This window comes from Hesperophylax consimilis, unplaced genomic scaffold (assembly GCF_061612785.1).
Source record: "Hesperophylax consimilis isolate HC1 unplaced genomic scaffold, BYU_Hcon_1.0 scaffold_56, whole genome shotgun sequence".
In the NCBI taxonomy this organism is placed as follows: Eukaryota; Metazoa; Arthropoda; class Insecta; order Trichoptera; family Limnephilidae; genus Hesperophylax; species Hesperophylax consimilis.
In genome coordinates this window covers 1-16,810 of record NW_028301286.1, presented here as the reverse complement: position 1 = coordinate 16,810, position 16,810 = coordinate 1, and the positions used below count along the sequence as shown (strand labels likewise).

The window sequence follows — 16,810 nt, the reverse complement described above, 5'->3', positions numbered from 1 at the left end:
ATTTACTACGTTCAAATTGTAAATATATTTAAAATGTCTTACCTTGACGATCGTATATAACCACCAACGTATTGTTTTACAAAAATGAAGTATAAATATTGCAGAAACGTGATGTAAAATGTAAAATAACTACTTCAATCAGTTCCAGTTGCACACACTTTCCAGACGCCTACAAAATCCATACTGGCGCATAGAAAAAAGCTACCACGAAGTCCCAAAAACAGGACTCTTTGAATGTCAGTTGGTTTTCTACAGCACGGCCTTCTATAGAGATGGCAGTGCTCGAACCGATTTTGTTAATCAAGATGGCGTCAAGCGAAGTTATTGCTGCGCGCGTCCCTATGATTTCGGACCTTTTACGGAACGAACTTTAGAATATGAAAAAGCACAAAAACCTTCTTATGTGGGCTAAAAAATGGAATATAAGGATTTAATTATACGGCGTTAGAAGATACCGAAGGCTATCGCAATCATTTACGAACTTTGGAAGAACAATTTGATGTACTGTTGTCTAAGATTCAAGAAAATATCCAAAAACAGGACACAGGCGCGCGGCTGTCCCAGCAAAAACTAAGTTACAAATTCAACGGGGGATTCTTCTTCAGGTCTGATGTATGCACGGAGTTCCAAAAAATACGATATGATTGTTTATAAAAGAAGTGTTCGTTGCAGTAGTTGATGCCCTAAAATTTGTTATGAAGGTAAAAAAAATATAATTTTTTGAAACATTCAGATATTTGTTATTTAATAATAATAACTACTAAGTTACAGTGACATTACAAAAATAATATTATTAATTGGAGTGTCACGGGCATTCTTATTTTTGTAAAATTCTTGCTATTGATCCCAAATACAGGGATGGCTTTGATATAGATCGATAAATCTAAACATCATGTCATCCGACCACTTAATACATTTTTTCATGACCGGAAGGGAAATAAAAATCGCAAGCGACTTGAAACATATGTTCACACGTTTCGATTCGGCGGGAAAATCGAACGATGACTCATACTTGAACAACAAAAGTAGACGGGCTTTCAATTTTTGTCGTGCAACTAAAAACTTGATCAACTCTGATAAAAGGCTGTTCACACTTGTCGATTAGCTTTCAAGTGTCATTCAACTCCGACTTGATCAACTAAAATCGCCCTGAGAGAAAGGGGTATTAGACAAACTGGATGAAAAAAGGTGTGGTCTAAAACGATCATAAGGCACGATTAATTTTTATTAAAAAAAAAACGATTTATTAGATAACAATGAGAAACAAGTTTTTCAGTAACCGAAAATGGAAAATAATAAATTTCAATAGCTATTATGTTAAAAAAACGCATAACCTGATCTTCTGTCTTTTCTCTGCGCCATGTTTTGACATAACAATTTTAAATAGAGGTTGTTAATTAAAAAAAAAAAAACAAATGAAAAAGCAATTTTTAATTCTAAGATTTATGTTTTTGGTTAAATAAGCGAAGAAATAATACTAACCTTAAAACATTCCCAGCAATAACAATGGCCGCCAAGTGCACAATCGTAAACATTAAAATGCCTTGTTTTCCATTCCCGGAAACTGAAATACTTACTTCTCATAATTATCTAACTGAGACAAAGTATTTTTTTCAATGTGCTTATTAACCATGTACCATACCTTTTTCGTATGACAATATATTTTTTTGCAAAAATAGTACCTAAAAAAAAAAAAACTTTCACCTGAAAGGGGTACCTGCTTACCGGAGTAAATTATAATACTTCTATATAAGGCAACTATTTTGATCTTATTTTGATCATTTTCATTTTAGCTTGACAGTTGGAATTCTATGATGATTTTGTGTGGCTTTTCAATTTGCGCTGGACATGTGTAAAAAATATTTACGGAAACTATAACCACCGTTTAAAGTGGCATTTTTGTCTAATCGGAAGTGCGGCATATATGGAATAACATTTTTTCATCCGTTTATGAAGGAAAATGTATAATTGGGTGTTACATGTTACAGCTACATTCTGAAAACGATTATGGCCTCTGGAGGGAGCGATCGCCAAACAGGCACGGTGCCTAAAACAAAGGCTCGAAATAATTCCAATGTTCCTCAAGAAGTTGTCACACCTACCCGTAGAGATATTCACTCTACAAATATTATGACGGTAAGCAAAATATTTGTAGACACTTTAGAATCATCAAAATTGCATACTGAACTTGCAGTGGTGGCATTTCGTATAATTGTGTGCAATTCATATTCCACCGGTGCAATTTGTATATCAGATTGAAAAGGCGGTAACTGTTTGAATTTTGCTGACTTAATGCCAAACTCTCTTACACGCTTTTGCCACACGAGACTTCTAAATTTAGATAAGTTTGCTGACGATGTTCCAAAATTAGTAGGCAGTGCATAGAACACAGTGTAACTATGGCCAGGTTCTAGAATTCGAAGTTACCATTTTGATATAAAAAGGACCTTCTTGAAGGTACGGTATTTGATAAAATGTTGTTAAAAAGAAGCCTTAGATATGGTGGATTTCACAATGACAGTAATTTATAAATACTCCCAACTTGTATTTTTAACAAAATTGCTCACCCTGAGATATGTTCTCAGTGTTAAGTTCTGTTCTTATTCGTGTTAGCAATTTGTTTGACAAATTACAATTACGTGTCTTCCTACGTGTTAAAATATTTTGTGAATGTTGTTATTAATAGGTATATCAAGTGTCTCGCCATAACACATTTACATAAATTCACATGAATGATTCACATTCTGCTCTCAGCAACATTGTGTTTATAATTGGGTGTTTAATAACATTGTATTTCCAATAACAGACATCTGTGGATTGGCTGTCAGTATCCGAACATAATACGAGATCATCACAGAACAAATCCCGCAAGCCGACCAACATACCAACAGACAATGATTTCGCTGAATTAGGTTGGTATTCAAGTCTATATAATATTTCCCATGATTACTCAATTAATGTTATCACATGTATAAAATAGTGTATTAGTATTACATTTTGTATTACAACCATATTATGTTAACTGAATTATTTACAAGTAGATTGTACTTGGAATAATTTTGAATAAAGTTTCCGAATTCCGCCTCACGCTTATTATGCAAAAAAATTAATAACAGCACTTGGTTTCAACTTAGTTTATGTCTGGGGAGATGGTAAAAGATGCATTGCATTCCATTTTTTCTCAATCGAAGTTATGTTTGAAGGTTAGGAAATACGCATAAATTATTAAAATAACCAAAAAATTTACAACCTAAAAACCTTTTTTGTTGTTTGTTTTTGGGGTGTTATGCCGTGTTGCGCTAACTCCTTCTTTAGCCGACGTTTCGGACAGCGTTGCAGTGTCCATCATCAGGGCAGATCCGGTAGATCCGAAGATGTGTGATGTGACACATCTTCGGATCTACCGGATCTGCCCTGATGATGGACACTGCAACGCTGTCCGAAACGTCGGCTAAAGAAGGAGTTAGCGCAACACAGCATAACACCCCAAAAACAAACAACAAAAATGCTTTTGGCCGTGAGAATCTAAAAACTAACCAACCTAAAAACCTATTTTGTTTATGTTTTACATCTCCACTGACTTAAATAGTTATTCCCAGTAGTAAGTAAGTTGAAATCTAGTGTTATTTTTTTTTTAATTGCATGTTGAGGCGGAATTCAGCAACTTACCTAATTTTGTATTGAACGTTGCAGTTCTCTTTGTCTACTTTAAATTTGTTTATTGTTAATTGACACTGCATGGAAAAAATATTGATAGACTGTGAATTGATTATTAATTAAGTAGGTAGGTATTTAAGTACCTACTTACAAATATTATGATTTTACAGGAAATTTTGCTTTCGATTTATATAAGAGAAGACTAGAAACATAATTTGGACATGAGGTCCGGTTCTTTGAACTGCCTGTAACCAGTGAGAATATGGCATCCCCAGTTGTAGTGTGTTGTGGGGCTGAAAGTACTGGGGAGGGGAAGGAGTGAGGAAGAAAAAGCTTTAAAAAAAGTTTTCAAAATGTTTCTTTAAATTGGTATGAAATTTTTTGAAGACATGACTCATGTGCAGTATTCACATAAAAAAAAACTTTAAATATTTATGCAGAGTGGATGCTATGCCCAGTATTGCCCTGGAGAAAGACCACCAATCAGAATAGATACTTTGCTTGAACTGGCTTTTGGCCTTGTTTGGTGACTAAATCTGAATAGCCAAGTACTTTCCCACCTTCCTCTACCCTTCTCCTTCCTCTGCTCACTATCCATTGGGATGCTGTAATTCCACTGTCTCCAGATGGTTGGGAGCAGTGTGGACTGTTGTGCTGTATTCACATAACAAAATGATGCATGCATTATGTTGACGTGTCTCCACCTATTATTGTGGTCTAATCAATGTATCCACCTAGATTCTTCCACGACTCACGAAGGCGGCAGCAGGTTCGTGCCAGTCCGCCCGCAGCCCCGCACTCTGGTGCTCCGCCAGCGCGACCTGCTGGACAGTGCCGAGGAAAGCGCCCCCTACGGCAGCATCCTAGGGGGACACAGCCCCCACACCAGTCACACGGCTATCATGATAGTGAACCCCACCACGCCAAACTCTAATCAGAATATGGTATGAGCAAGATCAACATTCCCAGATCACAAATAACCTGAAAATATTTGAAAAACTCCTACTACCATCATTACAAGAGGAAGATGTGGCTTGTACAATGATGGAGGACTTAGGTAGCGGCGGAATTGAACCCACCACACCTGCGTGGGAACCTGATCCATTTTTTTACTCGGCTACTTATAACTGGTCAATTGTTTGTTATATTTTTTTTATTTTTTTTATTTATTATTTAACATTATAAATGATTACAATATGCAGACTTATAAATAATTTTTTCGTTATTATTCTATTTCTCCATAAGTTGAGCTCCAGGAGCTCGTGTTTATGGGAGGAGTCTTTACATTTAGTTCTAATGATTTTTTAAACAATAATCAAAAACTTTTGAAATAAATACAAACATAATATTAACATGGGTACACAAATTAGAAAATTGTTTTTTTAAAGATAATTAAAATAATACATCTTTTTACAGATTAAGTAAGCGTGAGGAAATTAAGGGTACAATATATCAAGAAAATTTTTGAAAAATAGTTTTTTTTTAAAGACAATCAAATTAATATATATTTTTTACAGATTGAGTAAGTGTAAGAAAATTAGGGGTACAATATATCATTATCCAATTTGAGGGACTTAATTAACTTTTTGAATTGTTCATAATTCACAGTTTCGGTTACACTAATTTTATTTTTGGACAATAATATATTGTACCATCTCACACCTAAATATGAATAGTGGTGCTGAGCCGTGGTCGTTCTAAGCATAGGAATGGCTATTAAGCCATTAGTTTTGAATCTATTGCTTATGCTATCTGAGGGGTGCATTTTATAAATAAAATATTCTTTATAAATTTGATATAAAGCGATTCTCTTATACAATTCTGTTATAGATGGTACATTGAATTCCTGAAATATCTCTAAAGTAGGGAGTCATATGGTTTTCTAAGGATGATTTTTATAATTATTCTTTGAATTGTAATTATTGGCTGTAAAGAAGCCTTAAAAGCCCCTCCCCACCCAATAATCCCGTACTGCAATAAGGACTGAATTAATGCATAATAAACAATTTTGATAGTTTTCTTATTTAAAATATTTTGTATATTATAGAAAATATAGATAAGTTTTCTTATTCTTTCAACAGTGAGATTAATATGGTCTTTCCATTTAACATTTTTATCTAGATACCAAGATATTTTATATTGGATTTATGATTTAGTTTCGCGCAGTCCGTATTACATGTACCGTCATTTACACAATTTTTAGAATGAATTGTTATGTTAATTAGGTTATTTGGCACATCTTCTTGTAGAGTGAAAGGAATACAATATGTTTTTTCTGTGTTAAGTGATAATAAATTGCCATCGAACCAATTTTTTATAACCTTCATATCCTGATTCGCTGCATTGGTAATTTCGATCCATGTCTTTTTTTCGATAATTATTGCAGTGTCGTCAGCAAAGGATATAAGTTTACCATTAAGTGATAATTTAAACATATGGTTAACGTAAATTATAAATAAAATTGGTCCAATAACAGTCCCTTGGGGAATTCCAAATTCTAAAGTTTCATCTACGCTAAGTGAGTTATTTAATTTTACTTTTTGGTTTCTTTTACTTTTTTTCTTAGATGGCTTTGCAGCCAATACCTTACCTTACCAATAATACCGATATCATTTAATTTATTAATTAGTTTTGTATGGGAGATACTATCAAAAGCCTTACGTAAATCAATGAAAATGCCAAGGCATTTATTTTTTTTATCTAATGCACGGTATATAGTTGAAGTTAGTTCTGCAATGGCATCATGAGTGCCTAGTTTCTCTCTAAATCCAAATTGGCTAGGACTAATTATTTTATTGTTTTCAATATAGTATAAAAGTTGCTTTTTTACGATCTTTTCGAAAATTTTTGCAATGTTTGAGACAACAGATATGGGTCGATAATTTGATATTTCTTCAGGGCTGCCAGATTTAAAAACGGGTGTTACAATAGATTTTTTATAAACGGAGGGGAATATTCCACTATTTAAACTAATATTTATAATGTGTGTAATTGGAATGCTTAATAATTCATTATAATTTTTCAATATTTCTACTGTGACTCCATCAAACCCTGGTGCAGATGCACCTTTTAATTCACTAATAATATTTTTTATGTCATCTGTTGTTACCGGTTTGAAAACTGACAGATTATTTTGTTTGTGACAGTCCTTTTCGAAATTATCTATTTTATAATTTTCATCGATTCGTGTAGCTAAATTTTGTCCGACGTTAGCGAAATATTTATTGAAGGCATTAGCACATTTTGTCGGTTCCATTAGGGCATTAATAGAATTTTTTCCGATATTAATTTTTTTAATTTGAGTTTTTTTGTTTTTTCTACTATTTATTTCATTTATTGTTTTCCATATATGTTTTACATTTTGTTTAGCCACATAAATTTCATTTTTGTAAAAGTTCTCTTTAGTTGTTTTTAGTAAACAGGTTAATTTGTTCCTAAATTTTTTATAATCTGTGTATATTTTTTTATCTAAATGAAATTTCTTTGTCAAGCGATATAACTCTTCTTTTTTTCTAATAGACACGATTAAGCCATGTGAAATCCATGGTTTTATTTTTTTGAATTTTGATTTAATTTTTATGGTTTTAATATCTGTTGATGCTGTAATATAATTGCATAGTATATTATCAAAAATATTTGCGCATGTTTCAGCACATGTTGATTCTAATACGGAACGCCATGTTTCTGTTTTTATTTTTAGGTTTAATTTATGATGGTTTAGTGAATTTTTTGTAAAAGTATTGCATTTTAAATCAATATGATTATTAATATTAAGTTTTTGTATATAGATGCAAGTGTGATGATCAGTAATATTATTTTTTAATATTATCGTGTGTAATTTGTCGGTATCTTTAGTGTTACTCCATATGTGATCGATACAAGATGGACGTTGACCCGTAATTTCTCTAGTATATTTATTATGTCATTCTCGAATTGAATATGGAATCATAGGATGGGGATCTGCTACACATACGTACCTACACAACCTGAATACGATTCAAAAAGGAATCATAAAGACCATATTGAAAGTACCAATTAGAACGCCTTCAATTGAAATATTCAATTCCTTTGACGTACCAAATGTACAGCAAATATATGCCAAAAATATATTATTGAAGCTCTTCAAAAATAACAAATCCTCTACTAGACTGTGTATGCATAACACTAGATCGAACAAAAATGATATAAAAAATATTCCAAGTTATAAAACCACATTCGGACAAAGAAACTATACATACTTTGCAACAAAACTCCATAACATCCTTCCCCAAGACATAAAACTAATAAAAAATCCTAATGAATACAAATCATTAATAAAAATATGGCTGAAAGAGGTCAATGAAAAAACCCTAATGAAAACACTAAAAACGATATAGAAGACACTAAAAACGACATAGAAGACACTAAAAACGACATAGAAGACAAATAAACCATATTTAAATAACTTTAGTCCGCCTCGGCACAGGACCCCCTAGTGAGGAGGACTAAGAAATACAATATTTTATACTTAATTTCACCATTATATTTTGTATGTAACAATTATCTTATATAGTCGCTAAAATTAAAAAAAAAAAAAAAAAAAATTTATACACAATATGAAATTCATTTCCGTCATATAATTGATAAATTCAGTTTTTATTCTGTTACTATTTTCGTTTGAAACATCTATGTTGAAATCGCCGATTATTGTTATGTTCTGTTTATTTTTTTTTGATAAGATAATGCTTCTCAATTCATCCATAAATGTGTACTCGTTTGATCCGTGTGTTCGGTAAATTGCAATAATATTAAAACACATTTTATTTACATTTAGATTAATATCTAAGCAATTAACTCGCTGCATAGGTACTTCTTCCACTGCGATGTTTGAATGGCAAAATTTAACAAATACAACAATACCACTATTTCTATTAATAGCACAAGATGTTGCGAAGTAGGTATATTCTGGTATGCAAAATTTATTGTATACGTTGGTGAATGCTTCAGTTAAAACTATAACGTCCGGTTTATGATTTAGTAAATTAATTGAGAGTAAAAATTCATTGAAATTTTGTTTCATTGATCTGATATTTAAATGGAGTACAGAGAATGAATTTGTTATTTTATCCACGATTTTATTACAATCTTTTAAAGTATGACAAATATATTCCGAAATATTAAGCGTTTTATCTAATTCCTCAGTGAAGAAATTATTCATTTTTAAAGAAATAAGGAAATAATATTGTTATAACTAATTGTCAAAAATGAATTTGATTTTGATGACAAACTATAAATTAGCAGCATATGTTCACGGATAATATCAAGGTTGACTTGAAATAGATTTGGTGACAATATTGAACAACTTAGCATTATATTACTAGTGATGATATTATAAAGATGATACATACTATGTAGTATATTAATTTTGTTTTGTATAAATAATATTTTACAAACATTAACACTTTGAGAGTAGGCTAATATTTTAATGCTTTGTTTTTGTCTTAAAATTTTACAGAAATAGTTAATTAAATATTTTTTGGATATTACTGATAAATCGTTATCTCTTCGATGGTAGATTAATAACATTGAAATGTTTCTCAATTGTTTTAAAGTTTTAGTATTAATAGCTAAATTGTGCGAAAAGTCAGAAAAGTGTGAAAAGTCAGAAAACAAGCGTATTTGAAACAAAAATATAAATTTTGGTATTGAGTTTTTAATCTCGTTAAGAATTTTAAAGTTAGTTATTAAGAATGTTAAAGTAGGTACATACCTATTCATAATTTATACGCCCTTGGGCAATAGTCATCATTTTTTTTAAATACATACAATTTTTGCTATTTGCTTTATGATTTGTATCGTTTGTTGACTTGAAAGTGTTGTTTTGGAAATCACAATTTTTGCATTTCTCTTCTTTGTTTTTATTGGGACAGTCTTTCCAAGGATGGTCCATGGCGCAGTGCAGGCACGAAGCATTCTTGTCCTTATTAAAACAGTTGACAGCTGAATTTCCAAATCTCAGGCAATGGAAGCATTGCATTATTGGATTAGCATCCTCCACCCGCACTCTGTGGTATCCAATATTAATTTTCTCTTTAGAAATGAGATATTTCCTAAGTTTTCCACTTGTTTCGACTATATAGTTTGTAAGATTGTTTTGTCCTTTTGGTTTAAGCATTTTTACTAATTTTACTGAGTTTTTCGGATTTTCATCCATGATGATTTTAATTCCATCATTTTGGGTTTTTAATGATTCTATTATTTCTTCTTCTGATAGGTCGATAGGTAGGTTTCTGATGAATAGTTTAGGATTTTTTTTTTCTAATTCTTTCGCGATCAAATTATTTTTGAAGACTATATTTATTTCTTCTGTTAGTTTTTTTGCGTGATCATTTTTGGGGCAAGAGATGATTAGTTTCTTATTTGATGCTTTTTGTACTCCATTTACTGCAATCCCCAAATGCGATGTTTTAATTTTTTTAACTATCATGTCTCGAATATCATCAGAAGTTGTATTAGTATTTTCACTTGCAATTATTAATGAGTATTTGGCCTCTGGTATAGGTATTGAGAGGGTTGACTTGTTGTACGTTGTATTAATTGATTCCTTTTTTTCCTTAAATAATTTTCAATTTTTTCTGAATGTTTTTCTTCATTTAATATAAGTTTATTTTGTAGCTCAATTATTTTTTCTTGTAGTTGAAGTTTTTCCTTGCACCATATTTCCTCTAGCTGGTGTATATCTTGTTCTATGTTACTTCTTTGTTTTGCCTCTTTGACAGATGAGCATTTTCCAATTTCAATTTTAATTGAGTCAATTAATGATTGGACACTTCGGTCCATAATGAGTTATTTTTTTGCGGGCTGTCTGGTGACTAAACGCAGCCAGCCTGCTTTATTTTTGCAACAACAATATGTTAAACTGGGTATCACTGTGGTTTGTGGTTACTGAGTTTATCGAAATTTCTGTCCGTGCGAGCTGCACGGCAGCAGAAACTAGACTGAGTTAGTAACTTATGTATATAGTTAGCTATTATTCATGTATTATGTTACACTTACACACATAAATTGTCAATTTCCTTTGTAAAAGCCTGATAGGGCGCCAATGAATAATAAATAAATAAATATTAATCCTTGGTGTGCGCAGACTCGAATTTGAATCCTGGATTGTGTACTTTTTAATAAACACAACTTTCATAAACAATAGCTCTGTATAATAATACTAGGTTATCCATGTCTATTTCTCTTTATGTACGTAATATAAATATTCATAAATTCTTATTTTATTGAAGCACTATAGACAGCGCCGCAATTAGCTTGCGTACACCAAGGGTTAAAGGATTTAAGAAACTAAAATACATTTAGCCCTTTTTGATACAGTTTGATATAGGCTTTGAACTCTGAAACAACTTTCACAAGTCACAATAATAAACTCCTCCCAACCGTCTGGAGCCAGTGAGACTATGGTATCCCCAATTGAGTTATGTTGTGATGCTGAAGGTAGTGGGAAGATGAAGGAGATGGGAAGAGGAAGGTGGGGAAGTACCTTAATTCCAGGGAGATACTGAAAGTATCTACCGCCTTGGAACGTGCCGCTAACATACTATGTATTATTTTTAAATTAATAAATTATTATGAAATAACCCTAAATAAGTTAATTTGAATGAATTTACTTCGTATCCACTCAACCACAGAGGCCATCAAATAGCCAACAAATGGATGATAATTATTAAATTACAAGACATTTACAAATAAATATTTTATCTTATATTAATTATAGTCTAAATTGTATATTTCGTCATTCAGAATAGTTCGGGTTCGGGCGCGAGGAACAACGTGCGGGGCTCCTCGTCGAGCCGCGAGGGCTCCTACAGTAACACAGCCCCCGTGTGTCCCCACCCGGCCGGCGGCGGCCCAAAGCCCACCAACACCGCCCACGATCCCCATGATTCTGTCTACCAGAATGGCGGCAACGGCCAGACACACGGCAATGAGAATATGGTGCAGAATCAACAGGAACATAACATGGTATAATATTTTAACTTTTTGTGAAAATTTAGACAAAGAGCGTTGTCAAATGTGGTGGATAACAATGATATTGATGAGCTTGTGGAAGAGCACACTCAAGAGCTGACCACAGAAGAGCTTATGGAGTTGCATTGGTTTCACACCAAGAAGTTATGGAGGTGAGTTTGTTAGTGGAGGAGGAGGAAGTAGCAGAGCAACAGTTTTCTGGCGCAATAAGAGAAATGCTAAAAGCATGGGAAACTGTTGCAACGTAATTATTTAAATAAATGTAAAAAAAATTGGGTATTTTTGGCATGGAATGCATTATAGTATTTTACATCTCTAAATAGTATAAACAAAGTCACTATCCGCTTCTCTGTTTGTGAGCTTAGTCCTTCTAAACTATGCAACGGAGTGTGATAGGGTTTTTAGTATCATTTAGAGTTTTAGAGAATTTCTTCCGGAAGGTTTATATATATAATACAAGGATATTTTATTTATTGAAAGTAGAGAAAAGTCGAGCATCACCGACTACATGTCAGCTAGTTGATTTATATGGGAAAAATTGTTTGGTTTAATGAGTGTTTCACATAACGAACGAATGAAGCTCATTATGAGAGGTTCTACTGTATATCATCACTTTAATTTGACAAGGTTGTAACTGAACATTACCTTATTCTGAGTTATGGGGTTCCAAACATTACAATGTCAATTTCTCATAACAATTGCTAAATTTATGGTTTGATCTAATGTGTTAATAGTATTTTAGTTCTTCACTACAAACAAAGAAAATAAATGTACAAATTGGATGTATATTTTTATTCTTGAACATACCTACTTGTGAAGTTAGAACCAAGTTCGACCAGCAAGGACACAATACGAGGGTGGTCTGAAAAGTTTCCGACCTAACAATGAAACAAGAATTTTTTTCTTTATTTTTCTACATGGTCTCCTTGTAACTCTACACACTTCTCCCAGCGATTCTCCTATCTCTCTAACCCGTCCAAATAGTAGTCGGCGTTTTTCTCTGCAAAATAATTGTTCACAAAGGTGATTGCCTCCTCATCTGGCGTATAATGGTGTATCCAAGTTTCATCTACAGTAATTAATCGGCACCAAAACTCGGATTTATTGCGCCTAAACTGCGCCAACAGAGCGTTGGAAATGTTCATTCGAACACGTTTTTGGTCTAACGTGAACAAACTCGGCACCCAACAGCTTTCTGTACAGCTTTCTCATGTCTAAATCTTGATTTAATATGTGACAGACATGTTCTTTGGACATTTTCATAACCTCTGCTATCTCTCTCACTTTAATTCGGCGGTTGTCTAACACTATTTGGTGAAGTTTAGCAATGTTATCGTTAGTAGTTGCAGTTTTTGGACGTCCTGAACGTTCATCGTCTCCCATGCTCTTACGGCCACTTTTAAATTCAGCTTACTAAAATTTCACTGTGGTAAATGATGTCCCCATACACAGAGTCCAACTCATCTTTGATTTGCGTAGGCGTATTGCCTTCAAAAACAAAAATTTAATAACAGCTTTATACTCAATTTTTTCCATTTTCACGAAAACACACACATCGACTCACTCAAACGACTGTAAACTAAAAACTGCACGTCCAAAATGGCCGAAACTTTGGTGAGTAACTGTCAAAAGATGCACAACTACATTCACTAACTTTTATTGACGAGTACCGCCATCTTTGCGTTGAGGTCGGAAACTTTTCAGATCACCCTCGTATATAATTTTACAAGGTTATAACGTCCTTTTTGATCCTTGTTCAACTGACATTTTGTTCCTAACTCACAGTTAGAAACAAAATGGTTTGTTTCAAAGTTTTGTTGTGTCTTTATTTTCATTATTATTAACCCTTCAGGCATCTGACATATTGCCCGTTATATTTCTTAAAGATGATGTCAGAAAGTTGGAGAACAGATCTTTGTCAAAATAAATTAAAAATAAAAGTCTGATATTAGAACTCTGGCACATTACTAACTTTGTTAATACTCAACAGAATTACTTTTGGACATAGATATGAGCTAAAGAAACGGTTTCCCATTCAAAGGTTATTTTGGTCCAAATTGTCAGTTAGAACCTTGTCAAACCATAGTGACGATGTGTATTTATTAATGTTATTTGCATAGAATTAATATTAAAATTGTATGATACCAATTTAAGTCGGCAGATTTCCAAAATAATTGGATTGCCACAACTAATAAAATCAAATTGTCAACAATTCCAATGATAATGAGTTCTTTCTGCAATATTTTCGGGAACCGGATAAAACAGAACGATGGCAAAACAGAACAGATAAAATAATAGAACAGAACAAACAGAATATGAACAGAACAGATAAAATGACCGGTCAGTGGTTGAGTGGGCATAGCGCTTGGGTCTCACCCGAGCGTCGCGTGTTCGATTCCTCGGCTGGCTAAGTCCTCCATCACAACACAAGCAACATTTTCGGCTTTCTGTGGTGGTAGTAGGAGATTTTCAAACATTGTTGGGTTATTCGTAACCCGGGAATGTTTGTCTTTCTTTAAAAAAAAAAAAAAAATAGGTTAGGGGTTAAATTAGTTTAGTTAGGTATTTTTTTTTCACTTCTCCTAACTTTTCTGTTTTTTGATGGAATCGATATTTTCAACGAGATGTTTTCCATGATCAGCTCCCGCGGACGGAGGCTGCGCGTTCCACCGGAGACAGCATGGTGGCCGCCTGCCCTGACACGGCTCGTGTGGAGCAGCGTCTCGGACAGATCCGAGAGTACATCCGTGTCACCTCCACCCTCGTGGACAGCATGAGGAACTCGGAGGATGAGGTGAGCCATTCCCCCATCAGATTTACTGAAGCTCATCCGTGCAGATTGCCCAACAAACTTATAGTAGCGTGCAGGGGGGCTTTATTCAAACTTAAAGTATTACTTTGAAGAGATGCGCCAGTGCCATATCTTGCCATGAATTCTCAAGAATGTTATGAGTCGGATTGGGTTATCTAACTAACTAACCATCACACTGTTTCTCTGCAAGGGAGGCAGAGAGGAAGGACCGCCAAACAACTCGGTCTTGGCACACACTCCTTGCCCCATTCACATTCTTTCTCTTCTATTATTCTGACTCTTGACATGGCCCAACTCAAGTATCTGGGCGTCCCTGACTTCTTCTACCATTCACATTTGAGTCATATATTCTCCTTACACTCCTTTCTTCGTTTATTCCCTCTACATGCCCAAACTAGTGATGCAACGGAAGTGTCTGAACGGAAGCAGAAACGGAAACAGATGTCAAAAGTAAATCTTAGTGGAAGCGGAAGCGGAAGTGAAAAACTTGCGGAACTTCTGCAGAAGCGGAAGCAGAGCTCTGTTGCATCACTAGCCCAAACCATCTGAATGTCCCTTTCTTAATCTTACTCATTTCTCACACTATCATACGTGGTTTTACCACACATACACCTCTGCCAGTTCCATGCCTCACTGCCATACATCAGGGTAGGTACCCACACTCCATTGTTGTTCAGTCCTCTATTAATGGAGTTATGTACCTACTCTTACCCTTCTTTCATTATCACTATCAGCCTTTCCACTTCTTCTCTCCAAATACACAAACCCTTTCGCCTGCTCCATGTATTCATCATTCACAACTTCTCAATATAAATATAAAATAAGCATAAAAAGCCAACTACTGAAATACTAGAGCTATGGCTACCAAAATTGTTATTATATTATATTACTAACCTGACCCAAGTTATTGTATTCTTATCACTACCTAACCCCGATAATTCGAACCCCAGTGATTCGAAAAAATGCGTAATTGAAATTTTCGCCAGAAAATTATTTTAATACATAATGTTTTTTAAATTCGAAGTACGACTTTTTTTTAAATTTCGATTTATGATCAAATATATTGTATTTTTACGATTTTACTTTGAAAATTTGAATCTGCGAAAAACTGGATATATTTCGTTTTAGTATGAATTTACTTTGAATAACTGAACTTGAAGGGCCGACCGCGACGGAAATCAGTTGCGAATATTCGATTTACACGGGAATAAGTCGTATTATTACGAATTTACACCAAAGAACCTATTCCGAATTTAAAGAGACGGCCGCGAAACTTGGTTTTCGCCACTTTTTTTGTTTTCTTAAAATTTCAAATTACATGAAAATTCATTAAGTCTCCTGGATTTCGAATTAACGGGGTTCTACTGTAATAGGAAATATTATCATGTTATTATAATGTTATCTATAGAATTAAACAACTTCCTTACTTCAACCAGTTGAATAATGTACGTCGTGAAATAAATTTGATGTTGTACAGTTACGAACAAGACTGATCTCGTTGAGGCGCTGTAACGATTTGCTAATGGGGACGGTTGGGAGTGTTTGCCAGGAGCCTGAAAGAGGTGAAAGGGAAGAGGTCGACAGCGACGTCGCAGACCTGATGGCAACCCTGAGCCACCTCAAAGACAGCGAGAAAAAGCTGGAAGACATACTAACAGCATATGGTGATAAATGGTCAGACGATGAAGATGAAGGCATCCTGGAGACTAAGGCTGTATGCCACGAACCTGAAACAGCAAAGACTTCGGAGTCTTCTCAAAATCAAGATTCTGAAGTGTCCATTCTGAAGGATTGGACTCCTGTGAGGTCCAACGATAGTGTGACTATCACCGATGTAACGGAAGCCAGTGAATCTAGCTTGAAAGACCAGGTGAATTATTGATGGAGCTGTACTCAAAGCTTGGACAATTCCCGCTACCGATGTTTGATTTGTTTTGCTGTTTGGTTGCTGTGTTTTTGCATGATACAATGATACAATAACCCTTATAAATGCGCAAACATTACTTTTGGATAGTTAAGGTTTCATTTGTAGGTGTTTTTAGATTCACTAATTCAAGTTAGAGGTATGTTGATCTTTAACCGTAACCGTTGTTAGCACAAAAAATAATTGTTCTTCAATGACCAACAATATTGACTGAAAAGTCAGAAGGAAAGTAGCCTCACGTAAATCACCTTCTTGGTATTCTGACAAAAGGAAATACGCATTATATAAGTGATAGTGATAAATTAAAAAAATATTTAATTTCACCTTAATTTTAAAATCTTATCAAGGTAGATGTAACTGGATGTGCCGGGTGACATTTAAATGCTAGAAATCATTTTCAAGGTGCA

General features: G+C 34.0%; 1 protein-coding gene across 1 annotated transcript; it reads left to right on the top strand.

The window, feature by feature from the left end:
• Positions 1–1,814: 1,814 nt before the first annotated feature.
• On the top strand, positions 1,815–16,349 carry LOC149408816 (uncharacterized; the record flags this gene model as incomplete). Its single annotated transcript, XM_089650407.1, has 6 exons — positions 1,815–2,136; positions 2,807–2,912; positions 4,396–4,601; positions 11,440–11,661; positions 14,309–14,461; positions 15,957–16,349. Coding segments are annotated over exons 1-6 (1,209 nt in total), but the record flags the coding sequence as incomplete, so codon positions are not given.
• Between the last annotated feature and the right edge of the window lie 461 nt (positions 16,350–16,810).